The following is a 25,636-nucleotide window of genomic DNA, read 5'->3' as shown; positions in this document are numbered from 1 at the left end:
TGAAATCCAGAGGCAGGAGACTTAAGCCCAAAACCTGAGAACACCAGAAAACTCCTGACTACAAGGAACTTTAAGTAATAAGTGACTGTCCAAAAGCCTCCATACCTACACTGAAACCAACCACCACACAAGAGCCAATAAGTTTTAGAGCAAGACATACCACGCAAATTCTCCAGCAACGCAGGAACATAGCCCTGAACATCAACATACAGGCTGCCCAAGGTCACACCTAACACATAGACCCCTCTCAAAACTCATTACTGGGCACTCCATTGCTCTCCAAAGAGAAGAAATCAAGTTCCACGCACCAGAACACTGACGCAAGCTTCCCTAACCAGGAAATCTCAACAAGCCAATCGTCTAACCCCACCCACTGGGTTAATCGTCCACAACAGAAAGGAACCACAGACCTCCAGAATACAGAAAGCCCACTACAGATACAGCAATCTAAACAAGATGAAAAGGCAAAGAAATACCCAACAGGTAAAGGAACATGAAAAATGCCCACCAAGTCAAACAAAAGAGGAGGAGATAGGGAATCTACCTGAAAAAGAATTTAGAATAATGATAATAAAAATGATCCAAAATCTTGAAAACAAAATGGAGTTACAGATAAATAGCCTGGAAACAAAGATTGAAAAGATTCAAGAACTGTTTAATAAAGACCTAGAAGAAATAAAAAAGAGTCAATTACAAATGAATAATGCAATGCATGAGATCAAAAACACTTTGGAGGGGACCAAGAGTAGAATAACGGAGGCAGAAGATAGGATAAGTGAGGTAGAAGATAAAATGGTGGAAATAAATGAAGCAGAGAGGAAAAAAGAAAAAAGGATCAAAAGAAATGAGGACAACCTCAGGGACCTCTGGGACACTGTGAAACACCCCAACATTCGAATCATAGGAGTTCCAGAAGAAGAAGACAAAAAGAAAGGCCATGAGAAAATACTCGAGGAGATAATAGCTGAAAACTTCCCTAAAATGGGGAAGGAAATAGCCACCCAAGTCCAAGAAACCCAGAGAGTCCCAAACAGGATAAACCCAAGGCGAAACACCCCAAGACACATATTAATCAAATTAACAAAGATCAAACACAAAGGACAAATATTAAAAGCAGCAAGGGAAAAACAACAAATAACACACAAAGGGATTCCCATAAGGATAACAGCTGATCTATCAATAGAAACCCTCCAGGCCAGAAGGGAATGGCAGGACATACTGAAAGTAATGAAAGAGAATAACCTACAACCTAGATTACTGTACCCAGCAAGGATCTCATTCAGATATGAAGGAGAATTCAAAAGCTTTACAGATAAGCAAAAGCTGAGAGAATTCAGCACCACCAAACCAGCTCTTCAACAAATGCTAAAGGATCTTCTCTAGACAGGAAACACAGAAAGGTTGTATAAACGTGAACTCAAAACAACAGGGTAAATGGCAACGGGACCACACCTATCAATAATTACCCTAAATGTAAATGGGTTGAATGCCCCAACCAAAAGACAAAGATTGGCTGAATGGATACAAAAACAAGACCCCTATGTATGCTGTCTACAAGAGACCCACCTCAAAACAAGAGACACATACAGACTAAAAGTGAAGGGCTGGAAAAAAATATTTCATGCAAACGGAGACCAAAAGAAAGCAGGAGTCGCAATACTCATATCAGATAAAATAGACTTTCAAATAAAGGAAGTGAAAAGAGACAAAGAAGGACACTACATAATGATCAAAGGATCAATCAAAAAAGAAGATATAACAATTATAAATATATATGCACCCAACATAGGAGCACCGCAATATGTACGGCAAACGCTAACGAGTATGAAAGAGGAAATTAATAGTAACACAATAATAGTGGGAGACTTTAATACCCCACTCACAACTATGGATAGATCAACTAAACAGAAAATTAACAAGGAAACACAAACCTTAAATGACACAATGGACCAGCTAGACCTAATTGATATCTATAGGACATTTCACCCCAAAACAATCAACTTCACCTTTTTCTCAAGTGCACACGGAACATTCTCCAGAATAGATCACATCCTGGGCCATAAATCTGGTCTTGGAAAATTCAAAAAAACTGAAAACATTCCAGTCATCTTTTCTGACCACAGTGCAGTAAGATTAGATCTCAATTACAGGAAAAAAAATTGTTAAAACTTCAAACATATGGAGGCTAAATAACACGCTTCTGAATAACCAACAAATCATAGAAGAAATCAAAAAAGAAATCAAAATATGTATAGAAATGAATGAAAATGAAAACACAACAACCCAAAACCTATGGGACACTGTAAAAGCAGTGCTAAGGGGAAGGTTCATAGCATTACAGGCTTACATCAAGAAACAGGAAAAAAACCAATTAAATAACCTAACTCTACACCTAAAGCAATTAGAGAAGGAAGTAATGAAGAACCCCAGAGTTAGCAGAAGGAAAGAAATCTTAAAAATCAGGGCAGAAATAAATGCAAAAGAAACTAAAGAGACCATAGCAAAAATCAACAAAGCTAAAAGCTGGTTTTTTGAAAAAATAAACAAAATTGACAAACCATTAGCAAGACTCATTAAGAAACAAAGAGAGAAAAACCAAATCAACAAAATTAGAAATGAAAATGGAGAGATCACAACAGACAACACTGAAATACAAAGGATCATAAGAGACTACTACCAGCAGCTCTATGCCAATAAAATGGACAACTTGGATGAAATGGACAAATTCTTAGAAAAGTATAACTTTCCAAAACTGAACCAGGAAGAAATAGAACATCTTAACAGACCCATCACAAGCAAGGAAATCGAAACTGTCATCAAAAATCTTCCAGCAAACAAAAGCCCAGGACCAGATGGCTTCACAGCTGAATTCTACCAAAAATTTAGAGAAGAGCTAACACCTACCTTACTCAAACTCTTCCAGAAAATTGCAGAGGAAGGTAAACTTCCAAACTCATTCTATGAGGCCACCATCACCCTAATTCCAAAACCAGACAAAGATGCCACAAAAAAAGAAAACTACAGGCCAATATCACTGATGAACATAGATGCAAAAATCCTTAACAAAATTCTAGCAAACAGAATCCAACAACATATTAAAAAAATCATACACCACGACCAAGTGGGCTTTATCCCAGGAATGCAAGGATTCTTCAATATCCGCAAATCAATCAGTGTAATACACCATATTAACAAATTGAAAGATAAAAACCATATGATTATCTCAATAGATGCAGAGAAAGCCTTTGACAAAATTCAACACTCATTTATGATTAAAACTCTCCAAAAAGCAGGAATAGAAGGAACATACCTCAACATAATAAAAGCTATATATGACAAACCCACAGCAAGCATCACCCTCAATGGTGAAAAATTGAAAGCATTTCCCCTGAAATCAGGAACAAGACAAGGATGCCCACTCTCACCACTACTATTCAACATAGTGTTGGAAGTTCTGGCCACAGCAATCAGAGCAGAAAAAGAAGTAAAAGGAATCCAGATAGGAAAAGAAGAAGTAAAACTCTCACTGTTTGCAGATGACATGATCCTCTACATAGAAAACCCTAAAGACTCTACCAGAAAATTACTAGAGCTAATCAATGAATATAGTAAAGTTGCAGGATATAAAATTAACACACAGAAATCCCTTGCATTCCTATATACTAACAATGAAAAAACAGACAGAGAAATTAAGGAAACAATACCATTCATCATTGCAACAAAAAGAATAAAATACTTAGGAGTATATCTACCTAAAGAAACAAAGGACCTATACATAGAAAACTATAAAACACTGATGAAAGAAATCAAAGAGGACACAAACAGATGGAGAAACATACCGTGTTCATGGATTGGAAGAATTAATATTGTCAAAATGGCTATTCTACCCAAAGCTGTCTATAGATTCAATGCAATCCCTATCAAGCTACCAACAGTATTTTTCACAGAACTAGACCAAAGAATTTCACAATTTGTATGGAAATACAAAAAACCTCGAATAGCCAAAGTAATCTTGAGAAAGAAGAATGGAGCTGGAGGAATCAACCTGCCTGACTTCAGACTCTACTACAAAGCCACAGTCATCAAGACAGTATGGTACTGGCACAAAGACAGAAATATAGATCAATGGAACAGAATAGAAAGCCCAGAGATAAATCCACGAACCTATGGACACCTTATCTTTGACAAAGGAGGCAAGGATATACAATGGAAAAAAGACAACCTCTTTAACAAGTGGTGCTGGGAAAACTGGTCAACCACTTGTAAAAGAATGAAACTAGAACACTTTCTAACACCATACACAAAAATAAACTCAAAATGGATTAAAGATCTAAATGTAAGACCAGAAACTATAAAACTCCTAGAGGAGAACATAGGCAAAACACTCTCCGACATAAATCACAGCAAGATCCTCTATGACCCACCTCCCAGAATATTGGAAATAAAAGCAAAAATAAACAAATGGGACCTAATGAAACTTAAAAGCTTTTGCACTACAAAGGAAACTATAAGTAAGGTGAAAAGACAGCCCTCAGATTGGGAGAAAATAATAGCAAATGAAGCAACAGACAAAGGATTAATCTCAAAAATATACAAGCAACTCTTGAAGCTCAATTCCAGAAAAATAAATGACCCAATCAAAAAATGGGCCAAAGAACTAAACAGACATTTCTCCAAAGAAGACATAAAGATGGCTAACAAACACATGAAAAGATGCTCAACATCACTCATTATCAGAGAAATGCAAATCAAAACCACAATGAGGTACCATTACACGCCAGTCAGGATGGCTGCTATCCAAAAGTCTACAAGCAATAAATGCTGGAGAGGGTGTGGAGAAAAGGGAACCCTCTTACACTGTTGGTGGGAATGCAAACTAGTACAGCCGCTATGGAAAACAGTGTGGAGATTTCTTAAAAAACTGGAAATAGAACTGCCATATGACCCAGCAATCCCACTTCTGGGCATACACACTGAGGAAACCAGATCTGAAAGAGACACGTGCACCCCAATGTTCATTGCAGCACTGTTTATAATAGCCAGGACATGGAAGCAACCTAGATGCCCATCAGCAGATGAATGGATAAGGAAGCTGTGGTACATATACACCATGGAATATTACTCAGCCATTAAAAAGAATTCATTTGAACCAGTCCTAATGAGATGGATGAAGCTGGAGCCCATTATACAAAGTGAAGTAAGCCAGAAAGATAAAGAACATTACAGCATACTGACACATGTATATGGAATTTAGAAAGGTGATAATGATAACCCTATATGCAGAACAGAAAAAGAGACACAGAAATACAGAACAGACTTTTGAACTTTGTGGGAGAATGTGAGGGTGGGATATTTCAAAAGAACAGCATGTATGCTATCTATGGTGAAACAGATCACTAGCCCAGGTGGGATGCACGAGACAAGTGCTCTGGCCTGGTGCACTGGGAAGACCCAGAGGAATCGGGTGGAGAGGGAGGAGGGAGAGGGGATCGGGATTGGGAATACATGTAAATCCATGGCTGATTCATATCAATGTATGACAAAACCCACTGGAAAAAAAAAATAAAAATAATAAAAAAAAATAAAAAAATAAATAAAACCAATTAAATATTCAACATTATGGGGTTAAATTACAGTATATCTACATTTTCAGATACCATGTAGCTATTTGAAAATGAAAGGCTAAAATAAATAAATTTTTTTCAAGTTTTAATTTAAAAAAAAAAGGCTGACCTATATCTACTGACATGGAAAACTTTTCAAGATATATTACTTATTTTTTAAAAATCATACCAGAAAACAATGTACATAGCATGACTCTTTTCTCTTAAAATTGATTGTTTCTATTTTTCCCTTTTTTAGAGGGTCTCTGAATTCCTAACTGTATGCTTGGTCTTTTTACTAGCTTCTGTGAGATCAAAGGGCTTCCCTTGTGGCTCAGCTGCTAAAGAATCCACCTGCAATGTGGGAGACCTGGGTTCAATCAACCCTCTGCCTAAAAACTGGTAACATCTCATCTTACAAAACACACACATATATATATATATTCATAATGGAATACAAAATGGATTCTAAGGTCAACATTAAATTATAGGAAGAATTAAACAGTGTCTTTCACATCTTTTTACACTTAAATATTCCTTGGATATTTTATAAAAATAACATTCAAGAATTATGTGTGTTGATTTGAAAGGAAAAAAAGAAGCCTGGGACTTCCTGATTAGTTGCAGAACATGCAGCAATAAACAGAAATAAGGTCAAAATAGGAAACCAGGAATTGAAAACCAGGGAATATAAGGGAGCAAATAAGCTATTCTTAACTGTGGTACAACAAGTAGGCAGTACATAGGAGTCCAAACAAACATATAAATCTATGGTCAGGAAAAGGCTGTAAGTCAAAAACCAAGGAGATAAAGGAGAATCCCAATGCCACAGGAGTTAATCAAAATGCCAAGTAGGAAGTAAGGAATTAAAAAAGGAAAAGCAAACCAAACACCATGTGTATGGCTTCACATGGTAGGCATTTAACAACATTTATTACATTAATGAATCAGTAAACTTTAAAGAGTTCTTCTTGCCTCTTGTTTGCTTACTCGGGAATATTGACTATCACATTCATGTATCCTTGATTCTAAGAAAATACAGTTTGGCTGACAATAAATATATATAATCCCAATATATGTAATCTTCTATAAGCACAGAAACTTGATTTTGCCTAAGGGAAAAACAAAAGGACTGCTAAAATTAGATCATGAACACTGGAGATTGCAGACCTTTGGAAGCACTATTTCTATCATTAACATGAATAGTCGTTTCAATTATTTTCTTTACAATTTATATGTAGTGCAAGCTAAAACTTATTAGGAGACAATTCAGTATCTGAAAACTTTAGGTAGAAATTCATGCAGATTCCAGGCAATGGGAAAACAACTGTCAAGGATAGACAAGAAAACAGATATGAGTCTTCAACAGAAGGGAAAAAAAATGAACTAAGGCATGAAGTAAGAATGAAATTGGCAGGTATGGAGATTTATGATTAACTGGAGTATGGGGAAAAAAGGCAAAATGGTTGTCTGAGGAGGTCTTACAAATAACTGAGAAAAGAATAGAAGCTAAAGGCAAAAGAAGAAAAGATACACCCATTTGAATGCAGAGTTCCAAAGAATAGTGAGGAGAGATAGAAAGCCTTCCTCAGTGATCAATGCAAAGAAATAGAGGAAAACAATAGAATGGGAAAGACTAGAAATCTCTTCAAGAACATTAAAGATACCAAGGGAACATTTCATGCAAAGATGGGCTCAATAAAGGACAGAAATGGTATGGACTTAACAGAAGCAGAAGATATTAAGATGTGACAAAAATAAACAGAAGAACTATACAAAAAAGATCTTCATGACCCAGATAATCACAATGGTGTGATCACTCACCTAGAGCCAGACATCCTGGAATGTGAAGTCAAGTGGGCCTTAGGAAGCATCACTACAAACAAAGCTAGTGGAGGTGATGGAATTCCAGCTGAGCTAAGCTATTTCAAATCCTAAAAGATGATACTGCTAAAGTGTTGCACACAATATGTCAGCACATTTGGAAAACTCAGCAGTGGACACAGAACCAGAAAAGGTCAGTTTTCATTCCAATCCCAAAGAAAGGCAATGCCAAATGTTCAAACTACCACACAATTGCACTCATCTCACATGCTAGTAGAGTAATGCTCAACATTCTCCAAGCCAGGCTTCAACAGTATGTGAACCGTGAACTTTCAGATGTTCAAACTGAATTGAGAAAAGGCAGAGGAACCAGAGATCAAATTGCCAACATCTGTTAGATCATCAAAAAAACAAGAGAGTTCCAGAAAAACATCTACTTCTGCTTTATTGACTACACCAAAGCTTTGACTGTGTGGATCACAATAAACTGTGGAAAATTCTTAAAGATATAGGAACACCAGACCACCTGACCTGCCTCCTGAGAATTCTGTATGCAAGTCAAGAAGCAACAGTTAGAACTGGACATGGAACAATAGACTGGTTCTAAATTGGGAAAGGAGTATGTCAAGGCTGTATATTGTCACCCTGGTTATTTAACTTATATGCAGAATACATCATGCAAAGCGCTGGGTTGCATGAAGCACAAGCTGGAATCAGGACTGCCAGGAGAAATATCAATAACCTCAGATGTGCAGATAACACCAGGGTTAAGGTAGAAAGTGAAAAGGAACTAAAGAGCCTCTTGGTGAAAGTGAAAGAGGAGAGTGAAAAAGTTGGCTTAAAACTCAACATTCAGAAAACTAAGATCATGGCATCAAGTCCCATCACTTCATGACAAATAGACAGGGAAACAATGGAAACAGTGAGAGACTATTTTCTTGGGCTCCAAAATCACTGCAGATGGTGACTGCAGCCATGAAATTAAAAGACACTTGCTCCTGGGAAGAAAAGCTATGACCAACCTAGACAGCATATTAAAAAGCAGAGACCTTACTTTGCCAACAAAGGTCTGTCTAATCAAAGCTATGGTTTTTCCAGTAGTCATGTAGGGATGTGAGAGTTGGACTATAAAGAAAGCTGAGCACCAAAGAATTGATGCTTTTGAACTGTGGTGTTGGAGAAGACTCTTGAGAGTCCCTTGGGCTACAAGGAGATCAAACCAGTCCATCTTAAAGGAAATCAGCCCTGAATATGCATTGGAAGGACTGATGCTGAAGCTGAAACTCCAAAACTTTGGCCACCTGATGTGAAGAGCTGGTTCATCAGAAAAGACCCTGATGCTGGGAAACATTGAAGGCAGGAGGAGAAGGGGACGACAGAGGATGAGACTGTTGGATGGCATCACCAACTCCATGGACATGAGTTTGAGTAAGCCCCGGGAGTTGGTTATGGACAGGGAAGCCTGGAGTGCTGCAGTCCATGGGGTCGCAAAGAGTCAGACACAACTAAGTGACTGAACTGAACTGGAGCATGGGGTTCTTGCCTGGGCAAGATTTATGGAGAAAGGAAGAGCAGCAAGCAAAATTATGAAGAAGTGAGGACCCGAAGCATAAGAGTTTGGACTAAGAAGAGCAGCTAAATTTTTGAGGTAATGACATGAAAAAAATTGTGTTTTAAGAAAATTGGTCTTGTAGTTGTGTACAGGAAAAAGTGGAGATTGACGACAGAAAATCAGGATACCATGGCAGTGATCCAGGTTTTTTAGTGCCTTTTATAGAATAGCCCATGTCTAATTTTTCTCAACCTGGACTACTAGGACAAAAAGGAGTTAAGAAATTCTGAAAAAAACATAAATTCATATAAACCACCCCACCCTAAAATCAGTTACTATCAAAAATAATTTTCTTCTATAATTCTGAAGAAAATCTTTTTACCTGGATTCTGAGAGACCAAATAGCAGACATCATTCACAGCCTTAAGGAAATCTGAAAAATCCAGCATTCCATTAACTATAAGAAATGATTCAGAAAAAGAAAGAAAAGGACTCCATTAGCAAATTTATCAGCAGATTCACTAAGCATATAAGATAAAAGTACAAACTAAAAATGTGACTAGAATTAACTGACAGTAGAATACCATAGTCTACACACAAGAGCAGTCATGTGGTAGTTCTATTTTTAGTTTTTAAGGACCCTCCATACTGTTCTCCATAGTGATTGTACCAATTTACATTCCCATCAATGGTGTAGGAGGATTCCCTTTTTTCCACATCTTATCCAGCATTTATTGTTTATGCACTTTTTGATAATGGCCATTATGACCTGTGGCTCCCTTAATAACAAGCTTTGAATGGTCTGTAAAAGTAATGTGTTCTCTATTATCTACTTCTTTGATTCAAGTATCAAACATTGAGTGCAAAAATATATATTTTTCTAGGTTTCTGCTGTTGTTCAATAGTCCAGTCATGTCCAATTTCTCTAGCTACTTAAAGTGTAATTTATTAGGATTTTATTTTTATGTCCTTGAACAAGAGTGACGTTGAACCTATTTATACATAATTATTGACTATAAGTGTTATATTTTATGTGAAATACTTGTCCATGTGTTTCGCCCTCTTTTCTATTTCCTTATTTGTTATCTATTTGTATGAATTCTTTACACATTTTGTAAACTACTCATTTGTCAACTGTGTGAACTGCAAATATCTCCAAGTTTGTAACCTGTCTTTTCACTTTCAGGTGTCTTTTTAAATGTGTGTGCTAAGTTGCTTCAGTCATATCCAACTCTTTGCGACCCAATGAACTGTAGCCTACCAGGCTTCTCTGTCCATGGGATTCTCCAAGCAAGAACATTGGAGTGAGTTGCCATGCCCTCCTCCAGGAGCTCTTCCCAACCCAGGCAATGAATTTTAATATAATTAAATATATCAAATATATTAATCTCAAACATTTTTTGCTTTAAGAAATTTTCCTATCCCACACCATTTCATACTAAGGCAATTAGCAAAAATTAAAAGTCTAAAAATATCAAATGTTGATGACAGCATGTCATAACCCAACCTAGTAATCAATCAATTCAGTCATGTGTATCTGAGGCCCAATTTTTTAACATCATTATTGTAAATGTGCACAGACTTTTTTATAACATTTTAAAGTTTAGCTTTTCTATCATTTGTAATTAATCTGACCATGGCAAACCTAGGTAGTGTATTAAAAAGCAGAGACATTACTTTGCTGACAAAGGCCCATACAGTCAAAGCTATGGCTTTTCCAATAGTCATGTATGGATGTGAGAGTTGAGAAGAAGGCTGAATGCCGAAGAATTGATGCCTTTAAACTGTGGTGCTGGAGAAGACTCTTGAGAGTCCCTTGGACTACAAGGAGATCAAACCAGTCAATCATAAAGGAAGTCAGTCCTGAATATTCCTTGAAGGACTGATGCTGAAATTCCAATACTTTTGCCACCTGATACGAAGAGCCAGCTCATTAGAAAAGACCCTAAGGCTGGGAAAGATTGAAGGCAGGAGGAGAAGGGGATGACAGAGGACGAGATGGTTGGATGGCATCACTGACTCAATGGACATGAGTTTGAGCAAACTCTGGGATATGGTGAAAGACAGGGAAGCCTGGTGTGCTGCAGTCCATGGGGTCGCAGAGTTGGACACGACTGAGTGACAGAACAACAACAACATCTAACTTATGTCCATGACTGTAGACCCCCTAAACTAATAATGAAAACACAAAAACTTACCATCAATATCAATAGTCTTCAGTGCCTTTCGCATTTCTGTGTCACTTATAGAGATCTTCAAGATGCGATGGATCATTGGCAGATCATTCACATAAATCTTACCACCTCGAATTTTACTAAATATTTTACAGGCTTTCTGAAGTGCTGAGTACACATAACAAAACAGTTAATTAATTCAAGGGAATAATCATTTATTCTCCCCATCCTCTCCGGGGTCGGGGCTGAGGTGCAGGTGGGGGACAATCACTAAAGAAAAAGAGGAACAAATCTTTGTGTTCCAACTCTTTGCTTTAACATCAATCTTCTTACTTACTTGGGTTTGTCTAGAGCCAGTGACCTCTAAGCCTATGAGTTTCTAAAGAATTCTCAGAAACTATCAGAAAACTCACACAAGGTTCACATAAGCAAAGGCTTCCACAACTTATCCTGAGCGTGTTAAACCCTTCTCCGCTTCCTTATAACTTGTGTGTGTATCAGTCAAAGCTCTTGGTATTCTGATTACTTGCATGTCACTATCCTTCAGTTAAACTGTCAGCTAATAGAGGGCAAGATTTTTCATTCTTCAAGTCCCAGAATCTACTTCAGAAGAGATTCTCAAAAAATGTCTACTGAACTAAATTGGGTTGAATTCACCTTGTTTTCAGAAAAAGAGGCAACAAATAACAAGGATAAATACCAGGAAAAGACTTTTAAAAAGACACTAATGACTTTACTAATAGAAGTTTCACTAAAGTATTGGAGGTGGAAACCAGATTTCAGTGAAGTAGGAAGTAAATACTAAAGCAGTACTAAAGAATGTTCAAACCTTTAGACATTTGCACTCATCTCCTGTGGTAGTAACATCATGCTTAAAATCTTGCATGCTAGGCTTCAGCATGACGTGAAGCAAGAACTTCCAGATGTCCAAGGTGGGTTTAGAAAAGGCAGAGGAACCAGAGAGCAAATTGCCAACATTTTGGCAAGGGAATTCCAGAAAAACATCTACCTCTTTTTCATTGACGGTGCTAAAGCCTTTGACTGTGTGGATCATAACAAACTGTGGAAAGCTTTTAAAGAGATGGGGATACCACACTACTTTATCTGTCTCCTGAGAAATTTGTATGCAGATCAAGAAGCAACAGTCAGAACTGGACATGGAACAACAAACTGGTTCCAAACTGAGAAAGGACTATGACAGAACTGTCTGCTGTTTATTTAACTATAAGCTAAGTACATCATGAGAAATCCTGGGCTGGATGAGTTACAAGCTGGAATCAAGATAGGCAGGAGAAACATCAACAACTTCAGATATGCAGATGATACCACTCAATGGCAGAAAGCAAAGAGGAACTAAAGAGCCTCTTGATGAGGGTGAAGGAGGAGAGTAAAAGAGTTGGCTTAAAACTAAATAGTAAAAAAAACTAACATCATGGCATCCAGTTCCATTACTTCAACCTGGATGAAGTAATAACCAATGCCATGGTCATGAACTTGGGCAAACTTCGGGAGATGGTGAAGGACAGGGAGGCCTGGCATGCTGCAGTCCATGGGGTTGCAAAGAGTCAGACACAACTGGGCAAAACAACAGTAGGAAGTAAACAGTAATTAATGAAAACAGCTCTTTCAATAAGCTTCTCTGAAAGAGTATAAAGCTGACAAAGCATCGTCCCTAAGGAAGCAGAAGAAAATAAAATTGAAAAAGAGAGAAGTGAAAGGATCTGTCTTGTGAAAGCGACTCTTTCTCAATGAGACAATACAGAAGGCTATAGATTTCATTTATAGTCAAGGAGTTCAGGAAGATTCTGCCAAACAGTCTTTATTAACTCTCTATGAAAAAGCAATGTCATCTTTTAAGAATTGAAGGACTAGGTGATAGGATTGAAGATTTGAAGAGAGCAATGAAGATGTGAAATAAGTACAGGAAGAAACAGGAGAGGGATCTGATCAAAACAAAAGGGGATACCAACTGGTGCTAAAGGCAGCTCAGGCTGGAAATCATATATTCACAGGGGCACCAAATGAGGCAGTCTATGAAATAAAATTGTAAAATAAGAAGAACTACAAGTATAAGAGACTGTGAGCAGAGAAGAAGACAAGAACAAGAACAAGTCTGAGGTTTCAACATTATAACAATGATCAAATTGTGGACATCAGGGTTGGTGAGAGAAATTGAAGTAATAATTAGTTTTAAAAAGCATTGTATGAGTATTACATGAATCAACCACTTGGACACTAAAGATGTCTTTAAAGACACTAAAGATATGTGGCTCTGCCTCTCCAGAAAGACTAACCAGAATACCTGGAAAGCTACTTGGGGTCAGTTCTAATACTCCATCTAAACAAGGGAGCTAATTCATATCTCCATCTAATGCTGAGTTGTAGCTCCTGGTTCTGCCTGACCAGAAAGCCTGACCCAAACACCCATGAAGCTATGCAGTCCAGCAATCCTCGAACAGAGAGTCCAGCAAGCAGAACTGGTCATCCACAGAAAAAGTCAGTGCCCTGCTTTAGCCAGGGAACTTGGGGCACAGGTCTGCTTGAGTCAAGACCACAAACAAAAAGCCTTTCCAGCCTTGGAGCTGGTTCTCCTGCTTACCCAGAGAGAGGAAGTAATTCACAGCCCAGTGCACTGCTGAATGGAGCTTCTGGCCCTGCGTGACCAGGAAGCCTGGCCTGAACACCTGGGAAATGACTTGGTCCAGCAGTACCTGAGCAGATAGCCTGACTAGTGGGTCTGTCTGCTTGTAGAAACAAGCCAGCAACTGCATCTGGCCAGGATGCACAGACCTACCTGATTAGCTCCCCAAATAAGAGTCTTATCAGCCTTGGAGCCTGTTCTGCTGAATATAAACTCCAATCCTATTAACTAGGAATCCTAAACAGAGCTCCTGGGAATCTCAGTAGGCCACCCTGAAGCCTCTATTACATTGGCATTTGAGCAGAAAACCCAACCAGCAACTCTGCATCTGCAAAGCCAAGATGGTGGCTTTATCTGTCCAGGGAGTTTGGTGCAGAGATCTGTCTGATTTGATTCCCAAATGAAGAGCTTTACCAGCCCTGGGGACCTGTCCTTCAGTCCCAACCAGGCAGGAAAGGTAATTTATAGCCCCACTGAAAACTGAATAAAGGCTCCAGTCCAATTTGACCGAGAAACTTAACCATAACTCCTGAGAATCTCTATATACCATCTTGCAACTCCAATTACAATGGCACTTGAGATAGGCCCACTGCTGGCCCTACCTGTCTGCAGACAGGATGGTAGATCAGTAGACCAGGGAACTTGGTGCATATTTCTGCCCAACTTGATACCCAAACAAACCTTGCAGGTCTTAGGGCCTGTATGGTGCCTTGCTCAACAAGGAAACTAATTTATAGTCCCACACACTGTTGAACACAGCCCTTTAGCCTGCCCAACCAGGGGACTTAACCAGAGCACACGGGGAGCTGTATAACCCATCCTATAGCCCTCTTTACAGTAACAGTTGAACAGACAGCCCAGCCCAGGGTTTTCTCTGTCTACAGAGCAAAACTGGGGTATCTAACTAGGAAACTCAGTGCTGTCTAGCCTGATTCAGATTTCCAAACAAAAAGCCGTTCATTCCTTTGGGACCAGTTCTATTGCCCTGCAAAGCTCAAAAGTTAATTCATAGCCCTGCCTACTAGTGAGTATAGAACCCGGTCCTGATTGACCAGAGAACCCAAGCAACACAGAACCTTTCCTGTAGCTTCATTTAGGGGACAAACCAGCAGTTCCAGCCAGCTCTTCTCAACCAGTGCATCCCCTCCCCAATCTTAGAACATGAGCTGTGGCCTAGCCCTAAAAGAGACTCTGATAGCAAGACCCACCTTCCCAAGGACATTACCAGTTAACACATCCAGAAACAGAAACTAAGCTGACTGGTGAAAAACTGTCTCTGCTAAAGCAAACCAGTAATATCTGGAAAAGGAGGTCACTTACTCAAATGTAGATGCCAACATAAGGAATCAAAGATAATGAAAAATTACATAAATGTGACACTACCAAAGAAAACTAATAAAGTTTCAATAACTGGCCCTAAAGAAATGGAAATCTATTAACTGTCAGCCAAAAAACAAGAAGCTCAAGAAAGAAGCAGAAAATATTAAAGAAAAAAAAATAAGAAGAAATCCTAGAACTGAAAAATACAGTGAATTGAACAGGAAAATTAAATAGCTTTAAAAACAAACTGAACCACATAGAAGAAAGAATCTAAAAGAAAGAATATTTAAAATTACCCAGGCGAAAAAAGGAAAAAAGAGCAGAGAGATCCTATAGGACTTACAGGATACAAACAAAAGAAACAATATCTGCATTACAGGAATTCCAGGAAGAGAAGACAAAGAGAAAGAAACAGAAAATATATTTTAAAACAACAATGGCTGAAAACATCCCAAACTTGGGAAGATAAATGGACATTCAAATCCAAGAGGCCTAAAGGATCCCAAAATAGTTTGAACCCAAATAAGGTTACACAAAGACACTTTATAATTAAACTGTCAAAAGTCAAAAACAAAGAAAGAACTTTGAAAGCAAGGAGAGAAAAGAGACAAGAGAATCCCGTAAGGCCACTGGCAAATTTTTCAACAGAAACTTTTCAGACCAGGAGAGAATGTGATGATATACTCAAAATACTGAAAGAAAAAAAAAAAAAACTATCAAGCAAAGAAACCTACCCCTTTAGAAAGTCATCAAACTTGGAAAGAAATAACTTAAATTGTCTCTTTGAGAACACAGAACACATAATCAGGAAATTTATTCAAGAAATTCTGAAACCTATTATTACCGCTTAATTCTTCTGAGTAACAGCATCCTTCAGGTACTTCATCATATAGTGTCTGGTAAAGATTAGAAAGTTTTTCATCTTTCCTGTCAAAGAAATAGCCATATCAGAAAGCAAGAAAACAAAAATAAAACAAAAAACCCACAAAACTTTTATATCACTTTGTGATATATAATATTTTGCCATTAAAATTTAGCCTGAAATTCTCATCTCTTACACTCCATAAGAACCTTTCTTTAAAAACTGTCCAGGTGATAATAAGTTATTACATATTCTGCACCCTAGAATCCTCACTTATTTCTTTTAGGTATATCTCTATGGAGCAGATTTACCCTAGTCAATATGTAATATCTCTTGACTGTGGTCCACTTTTTCCTATTCCTAATTCAACTTACAGCAAATTTTATAGAAAGTTATTATAAGATTTCCCGGGTGGCTCAGCAGGTAAAGAATCTGCCCGTAATGCAGGAGACACAGGAAATGCAAGTTCGATCCCTGGGTGGGGAAGATCTCCTGGAGAAGGAAATGGCAAACCAATCCAGTATTCTTGCCTAGGAAATTCCAAGGACAGAGAAGCCTGGTGGGCTGCAATCCATGGGGTCACAATACAGTCGGACACAATTTAACAGCAACAACATTATAAGATAAATAAGAATATCTTTAAACAGTCAAAGAACCTCAGATCCCAAAACCTGTTGATAAAAACATCTTAAAAAGATGATTCATCTGATTCCATAACATGGAAATCACAGGATGTTGGTGTTGGAAAAAATATTAAGAGTCCATCTAGTACAAGATTCTTATACAGATGTGGAAACTGAGGCCCAGAAATACAAAGTGAATTCTTTAAGAGTGTAAACCAGCATGTGAAGTCCATCAGGACTCAACTCTAAGCCTTTCAATTCCACATGCAGGGCTCTTAGTGCCACACCATCCTTCCTAAGAGCAGTCTTAGTTAGCACAAACTATTTGGTCTACTTTCTGTAGAAGGGAGAAATGAATGTTGTAGAAAAATCCCAAATCTGAATCCAATATTTTAAAAAAATACAATGATTTAAATACCGAATAACTGAGGAAGACTTATCAAGAGGTGACAAAGTCTTGTGAATGCTGTACTGACTTGGCAACTTGCATAAAGAGCTTTCTTTTCTAGTCATCTTCTCCTTCACAGACAAAGGAGCAACCTAGAGCCAAATGCAAGAACATCTGTGTCTCAGATCACATTGGTAAACTGGCATTCTTGAACAATAAATCCCTTAAAACATAATTAATCATACCTAGGCTCCAATCATACCTATACCCAATTACTATACTTCTAATATAAAATTACTTTTTGTAATTAAATTACAGCTTATAATACTAAAATTTTAAATAAACTACATCATATTCTTTGACAAAGCCACATTTTTCTTAAGTATGCAACATCATCTCATAATTAATGCTGTGTCAATTTATAGTAATGTATTTTACAAAAGATAGCAAATCTATGGTATAGTGAAGACAAGACTATCAAACTCTAGGCTACATATACAAGTTTTGACTATATAAGTAAAGTAATGTGAAGAATCAACACAGTTATTTAAATAATACAGGTAAGTGTGCTTTAAATTATTCTTATGGTTAAGAAAACTACCATAAACATTGATAAAAATAACACTGCATGTATAAACATAGTTCAAAAATGACAAACAGCTTAGGCAGATAGAAAAATGTCACTTTAGAAAATAAGAACTGAATTCTAGGTGTCTTCAATTTCACATGGCTCTATGGAAGGAACCTAGAGCCTTGACCTTTTTTTTTTTTTTTTTTTTGGCTGCACTGTTCAGGTTGCAGGATCTTAGTTCCCCAAAGAGGATTTGAATCTCAGGCACACTGCAGTGTAAGCCCAATTACTAATCACTGGACCTCCAAGGAATTCACTGGAGCGCTAACTTGTAAAGACCATGCAGGATCCAGAGAGGACTCTCAAACCATACAAGATTGACAGGAATATGAGTTAATGAGTGAGAATCAAACAAAACAACAAACAGAAGATTTCAATCTCCCAATGACTTCATATCTAGATTTATCAGATATCAATTCTACAATAATTATGGGACATAAGCAAATAATATAAGGCAAAATTTAAGAACTAAATAAAACTTCAAAAAGTAAAATGTATAGACATTAAAATTTCAGTAGATAGGTTAAACTGCAGATTATATTTGGCTGGAAAAAAGAAAAGTAAACAAGAAAGTAGATGGGAGAAATTACTCAGAACAAAATAGAAAAAAATCAAAAATATGAAGCAATGTTAAAAAACACAGAAAACAAAATGATAAGGTCTAACACACATCTAACAGAAGATACAGAAGAACAGAATAAAGAGATTGGAGGAGGGAAAATAGTCTAAAGATAATGGATTCGCGTTTTCCAGAGTTGAAGACATGTGTTCTCAGCCTCAGTTCAGTTCAGTCACTCAGTCATGTTTGACTCTTCGCAACCCCATGGACCACAGCACGGCAGGCCTCCCTGTCCATCACCAAATTCCTGTAGCCACTGCTGAGTTTTCCAAATTTGCTCAGCCTCAGGAAGCAAACAAATATCGAAACAAAGGAATATATACTTAAATATATCATACAGTGAATGTAGTAGGTTTCATAACCCCACTAAGAGATGTCTATATCCTAATCCCTGGAAAATGTGAATGTGACCTTATTTGCAGAAATGGTCTTTACAGTGTAATCTCAAGTTAAAGACCTCAAGATGAAATACACAATAATGTGCTTATAAGAGAAAAGTCTGAACTACAGACACGGGGGAGAAGGCCATATGAAGAGCAACATGAAGGCCAAGATTGAACTTATGCTGCCAAATGCCAAGGAATGCCAGAGTCGCTGCTACAACAGCAGAAACGTTAACAGAGAGCATAATAATAAAAAATGCTGGTCTGATGGATAAAGAAGGGGAACAATTAATATTCTTCTTGAAAGGTTCCATGTTCTATTGATATTTTTAAAGGAGTTAGAGTAGAAAGAGAAGGTGTAGGAGGAATAGGGTAAAGGAGCTGGAAGAAGAAGAAATATTTAAGATTATGACATTTCAATACTTGGACTAAAATGTAATGGATTATTTGAGGGCTAAAGAAAATATTTGAAAGCAAAGCAAAAATATTTGCAAATCTTTATTTACCTCAGTTCTTCTAGTATGAAATTGTACTTGTAAACTCTTCTTCCTCCTGCCTTTTTTTCCTCCTGAAAAGTCAGAGGATTTTTCTTCTCCGAGTAGGAACATTGACGTCTCATACCTAAATTACACAGAAAATTGGAGTAATTCCTGAATTGATTTTTTTTTCTTGATTCTTCTTCTTTTGTCATTTATTTATGGAAATTTTCAAACACAGACAAAAGTAGACAGATTAATGTGATGATCTCCCCATGTTTCAGTAATGACCCATCACCCAGCTTCAATAATGAACAATCTTATTTCATCTATATTCTTATCCCTGCTCTCATTCCTTATTACTTTAAAACAAATTCCAGTATCACATTGTTTCATCCATAGGATTTTTATATGCATTTCTTCAAGGTGTTTTTTCTTTTAAAAACATTTAAAACACAGTTATGAAACCAAAAATCCCCAATAATGTCTTAATATCATCAAATACACCTGAACCTGTATTCAAATTTCCAATTGTCTCATAAGTGTCAAAATTTTTTAACACTTTACATTGGGATTCAATAAGGTCCCCACATTACAGTTGGCTGACATGTCTTTTAGATCTTTTTCCACCTATAGGTTCTTCCCCCATGTCTTTTATTATCATTATCATCATTATTGCCAGCTGTCTTAAAGATTTTTCACAGTCTAGATTTTGCTGATTTTATTGCCAAGATTGTAGGAGTTTAAAGACTCAATGTGATTAATATTCTACTTTTTTAGAGGGTAGTTGGAAGGGGTTATATAGGTGATGGTATTTTCCCATCAGGAAGCATATAAGGTCCAGGTAACTCTCTATTTGTGATATTAGCAGCTACTAATAACTATCTGCAGTAAATCATCAGGGACCACAAAATGGTTACATTCTAAATCTAATATCATTCCTTCTTCACTTATTAGCTAAAATATTTCCATAAACAGAAACTTTCTCTCACGTACTATTTGCTTACCCTTTGGTACAGTTCAGAAAGGCAAGATCATTCACTGTTTTTCCCTTATTTATCACTTTCCATAACAGTGACTTTGCTCACCTGTAACCTTCAACATTAAAAAGCAGAGACATTACTTTGCCAACAAAGGTCCATCTAGTCAAGGCTATAGTTTTTCCAGTAGTCATGTATGGATGTGAGAGTTGGACTATAAAGAAAGCTGAGAGCTGAAGAATTGATGCTTTTGAACTATGATGTTGGAGAAGACTCTTGAGAGTCCCTTGGACTGCAAGGAGATCCAACCAGTCCATCCTAAATGAGATCAGTCCTGAGTGTTCATTGGAAGGACTTGATGCTGAAGATGAAACTCCAATACCTTGGCCACCTGATGAGAAAAACTGACTCATTTGCAAAGACCTTGATGTTGGGAAAGATTGAAGGCAGGAGGAGAAGGGGAAAAAAGAGGATGAGATGGTTGGATGGTATCACCAACTCAATGGACATGAGTTTGAGTAAACTCCGGGAGTTGGTGATGGACAGGGAGGCCTGGTGTGCTGCAGTCCATGGGGTCACAAAGAGTCGGACACAACTGAGTGACTGAACTGAACCTTCAACAATGACAAAATGATTTTTATATCATTGTGAACACACTAATTTAAATATATTAAATTCACTTTAATTCCATGCAATTTTACCCTTATTGATGCTCTAATTTTCTAATGTGGGTTGGGAAGGGGTGAGAGGCTTTTCAAGTGGGCTCTTGATTCATCTCTGGTAGCAGTCTTTGTTAGTTTCCTCATTTCTGGAAGACAAGATGCTCCAAGCTCATTTGTACACTTCCTTTCCCAGAACTGCTATCACACATTTCTCCAAAGAAATGGTTCCTTTCCATAAGAAATGGTATTTTAAAGTCCAAGCTAGATTCTGAACTATTTTTTAGCAATTACTCTGCTTTCTTATTTCTTGGTTTTCTCTGTTTATGCCTCTTTCCCCCCTCCTCTTATTGAACTGTCAAGGACTTTTGTAACACAAATATATACTCCACAAACTATACAATAGTGAGATCAATAAAATAACCCTGAAATGAATTTGAAAAAGAAGAGCTTTTGGAAATTTCATACTTTGCTTTAAGTAATCCAAAGTAGATCGAATTTGAAAAAGAAGAGCTTTTGGAAATTTCATACTTTGCTTTAAGTAACCCAAAGTAGATCTAAATTTCAAGGACAACCCTAAAATTATTTTGTGCTCTGGGATCTTGTAGACTAAGAATGATTCTAAGATAAACTAGATTCCAAACTTGTCTGCACAATGGCATCACCTGAGAGCTTCAAAAAATTCTGATGCCTGTGTCCAATCCCCCAATGTTGTGATTTTAATTATTTTGGAGACTGAGCTGATATTTGGAATTTTTTAAAGATACTAGGTTTTTGTTTTCTAAAGATACTAGATTCTAACACAGAGAATAAATTGAGAATCGCTATGGCAATACCTTGTAGGCTGTTTCTACCCAGAACTCATATCAACTGGGCTGTAATCTAGTACTTCAGAAGTAACACCTTATTCTTCCTTGTATGTAAAACTAAAAACTCTTTAGCAGAAATGATTCCTTCCTTTTAGAGTAATCTCCTATGCAAGGGCTGCTTAGGTGATACATAGAAAAATGACTAGATTGAATCTACAACATCTTTAGATAAACTTAGCACTAAGCAAAACTGTGAAATAAAGGAAATTTTTATCATGCAGCCTACTCCCCTTTCTTAGTAGGTACCTTGATCTTTTGACATTGAGAGCAAGCTCAGTTGCCCAATTGTGTCAGACTCTTTGTGACCCCATGGACTACAGCCCATCAGGCTCCTCTGTCCAAGCAATTTTCCAGGCAAGAATACTGAAGTGGGTTGCCATTCCCTCCTCCAAAGGATCTTCCAGACCCAGGGATCAAACTGATGTCTCCTGAATCTCCTGCATTGGCAGGCAGATTCTTTACACTGCACCACCCGGGAAGCCCCCTTTTGACATTATACCCCTTTAAATCCAATCCCTAAACTTCTACCCTGAGAGCCCTATTAGCTTGCTCTTATCCCCACTGAAGATGCCCTGCGGTCAGTCCCCTCAACAGTCCTCCCCTCACAAGGCAATGACTTTACTTTGACTGTGTCCCAGAGTACATTTTCTATTGAGATGTAACACCCATATACAAAGAGAGACAGAAATAAAACAATTTCACAAAAGAATACTTATCCTTATTATATGAAAAGCACTATAATGTCTTTGATTCTATGCTAATTTCTTTTTAGAAAACTACTAGTAGCTACCTCTTGATTTCATGACACATAAATTAATCACAACCTACAGCATATTGCTGCTTTACATCCCCCATTCCCTTCCATATATCCGTACTGAAACTGATTTTCATATTTCTAGAATAATTATGACTTCTACCTCATTACATCACCTTTTATGTTTTATCATTTTTAAAAGTGTAACTGTGTTCTTTTAATTACAAGATAACTCAAATATTTTAGGGAATAGGAATGATTTGATATAAATGACAAATAACTAAAAACATTTGTTTCATATTGCATTCCTTAGGTGCATTGTGTCTCCCCAGGTATTAACCATTTTAAACAATACTAATGAAAGAAAGGAAAGAAGCACTACTACTACATTCCATTTCTTCCTAGGTAACAAGCTTTATTATGGTGTGCTGCGCGCATGCTAGATCACCTCAGTCACATCTGACTCTTTGCGACCCTACAGACTGTAGGCCACCAGGCTTTTCTGTCCATGGGATTCTCCAGGCAAAAATACTGGAGTGGGTTGCCATGTCCTCCTCCAGGGGACCATCCTGGCCCAGAGATTGAACCCGCATCTCTTAGGTCTCCTGTATTGGCAGGTAGATTCTTTACCACTAGCAGCACCTGGGAAGCCCCTTAATGTGGTGGCCTAGAAATGATTGTCTCATCTTTTTCCTCTAACTCAATGGAATAGTAGAAACTCCCACATGATTATCAGCCAATTTGTCAGCAGGAATCTTGCAGGCCAGGAGGGAGAGAGATGAAATATTCAAAGTGCTGAAAGAAAAAAAAAAGAATACTCTACCCCATAAAGTTGTATTTAGAACTGAAGGAGAGGTAAAGAATTTTATAGGCAAACAAAAGCTGAAGGAGTTCATCATCACTAGACTGACCTTATAAGAAATGTTAAAGGGAGTTCTGCAAGCTAATAAGAAAGTATGCTAATTAGTACCAAGAAAACATTTGAAAATAAAAATTTTACTGGTAAAGGTAAATAAATAAATAAACATATATATATATATATATATATATATATATAGAGAGAGAGAGAGAGAGAGAGAGAGAGAGAGAGTCAAATTCAGAATACTCTAATATTGTGATGTACTCAGTCACTCATCTTCCCTGGTGGCTCAGACCGTAAAGCATCTGCCTACAGTGCAGGAGACCTGGGTTCAATCCCTGGGTCAGGAAGATCCCCTGTAGAAGGAAATGGCAACCCACTCCAGTACTCTTGCCCGGAAAATCCCATGGACAGAGGAGCCTGGTGGGCTACAGTCCATGGGGTCACAAAGAGTCGGACATGACTGAGTGACTTCACTTTCTGACTTCTTTCAGTCACTCATTCACGTCTGACTCTTTGAAACCCTATGGACTGTAGCGCGCCAGACTCCTGTCCATGGGATGCTCCAGGCAAGAATAATGGAGTGGGTTGCCATTTCCTCCTCCAGGGAATCTTCCCAACCCAGGGACTGAACCCAGGTCTCCTGCATCTCCTACACTGGCAAGTGGATTCTTTACCATTGAGCCACCTGGGAAATCCGAGGTGTATAATGGTGTACCACTATTGTAATGGTGGAGGTAAATCACATACAACTTTAGTATAAATGTTAAAAGACAAAAGTATTAATAATAACTATAACCACAACAATTTGCTTATAGATATATAATATAAAAAGATGTAAACTGTGACATCAAAAAAAAAAATGGGGTGGGGGTGCTGAGAGATAAACTCAAATAAGTGAAATAAGAAATAAAAAAGGAGGTATTACAACTGATAACAGAGAAATAGTAAAGATCATAAGAAACTACTATGAACAATTATATATCAATAAATTTGATAATCTAGAAGAAAGAAATTCCTAAAATAATACAGCCTACCAAGATTGAATTATGAAGTACAAAATCTGAACAGACCAATTATTAGTAAAGATATTAAATCAGTAATCAAAAACCTTTCAACAAAGTCGAGAATCAGTTAGCTTTGCTTGTGCATTCTACTAAAGATTTAAAGAAGAATTGATGCCAGTTCTTCTCAAACTCTTTCCAAAAACTGAAGAGGAGGGAACGGAACACATTCAAACTCATTTTATGAAGACAGCATTACTAATGGGCTTCCCCAGTGGCTCAGTGGTAAAGAATCCATCTGCAATGCAGGAGAAGCTGGAGACGTGGATTCGATCCCTAGGTCAGGGAAGATTCCCTGGAGAAAGGCATGACAACCCACTCCAGTATTCTTGCTTGGAAAAGCCCATGGACAGAGGAGCCTGGCAGGCTACAGTCCATGGGGTCACAGAGTCGGACACGACTGAAGCGACGGAGCATGCATTACCAATATCAGAGCCAGACAAGGACACTACAAGAAAAGAATATCAGGCTAATATTCCTGATGAACACAGATGCAAAAACTCTCAACAAAGTATCTGTAAACCACATTCAACTGTACATTAAAAAGATCAGATACCATGATCAAGTGGGATTTATTCCCAGGACACAAGCATGGTTCAAGATAGGAAAATCAATAAATGTGATACACAACTATGTAGGGAAAAATCAGTGTTCCTTCTGTTTCTCCTTTATTCCCACACTACAATCACACTCACATCTGACCCCAAATGTGTGTGGGGTTTGCACCCACCAAGCAATTCTCTGTGACACCAGATGGGTGTCCTATAAGTTAACTCAATCCTGATTCAAAGTACCTGGAGATACTTTCAGATTCCACAGGGTAAGGGCTCAGTTCCACAAGACTGCCCCACCCTACCTCAGATATCAACTGCAGTCCCATTTTTCACCTGTGCTTCTGACCAACTGGCTATATTAGTCAAATTAACAAAGATCAAACACAAAGAACAAATATTAAAAGCAGCAAGGGAGAAACAACAAATAACACACAAGGCGATTCCCATAAGGATAACAGCTGATCTTTCAATAGAAACTCTTCAGGCCAGAAGGGAATGGCAGGACATACTTAAAGTAATGAAAGAGAATAACCTACAACCCAGATTACTGTACCCAACAAGGATGTCATTCAGATATGAAGGAGAATTCAAAAGCTTTACAGACAAGTAAAAGTTGAGAGAATTCAGCACCACCAAACCAGCTCTTCAACAAATGCTAAAGGATTTTCTCTAGACAGGAAACACAGAAAGGTTGTATGAACGTGAACCCAAAACAACAAAGCAAATGGCAACGGGACCATTCTTATCAATAATTACCTTAAATGTAAATGGGTTGAATGCCCCAACCAAAAGACAAAGACT

The 25,636-nt window shown here is 37.7% G+C and overlaps 1 protein-coding gene across 1 annotated transcript in view; it reads right to left on the bottom strand.

The window, feature by feature from the left end:
- Window positions 1-25,636, bottom strand: part of EFCAB13 (EF-hand calcium binding domain 13) — a 201,415-nt gene that overhangs the window by 160,735 nt on the left and 15,044 nt on the right. The window contains exons 4-7 of the mRNA XM_061140776.1: window positions 19,127-19,241; window positions 17,018-17,139; window positions 15,959-16,041; window positions 11,178-11,321 (exon numbers count right to left, since the gene is read on the bottom strand). Coding sequence (XP_060996759.1) covers window positions 11,178-11,321; window positions 15,959-16,041; window positions 17,018-17,139; window positions 19,127-19,241 — 464 coding nt within the window. The remainder of the gene's footprint in view (window positions 1-11,177; window positions 11,322-15,958; window positions 16,042-17,017; window positions 17,140-19,126; window positions 19,242-25,636) is intronic.

Source organism: Dama dama, chromosome 5 (assembly GCF_033118175.1).
Source record: "Dama dama isolate Ldn47 chromosome 5, ASM3311817v1, whole genome shotgun sequence".
In the NCBI taxonomy this organism is placed as follows: domain Eukaryota; kingdom Metazoa; phylum Chordata; class Mammalia; order Artiodactyla; family Cervidae; genus Dama; species Dama dama.
Note: the sequence above shows the minus strand (reverse complement) of the source record. Positions and strands in the feature narration are given on the sequence as shown.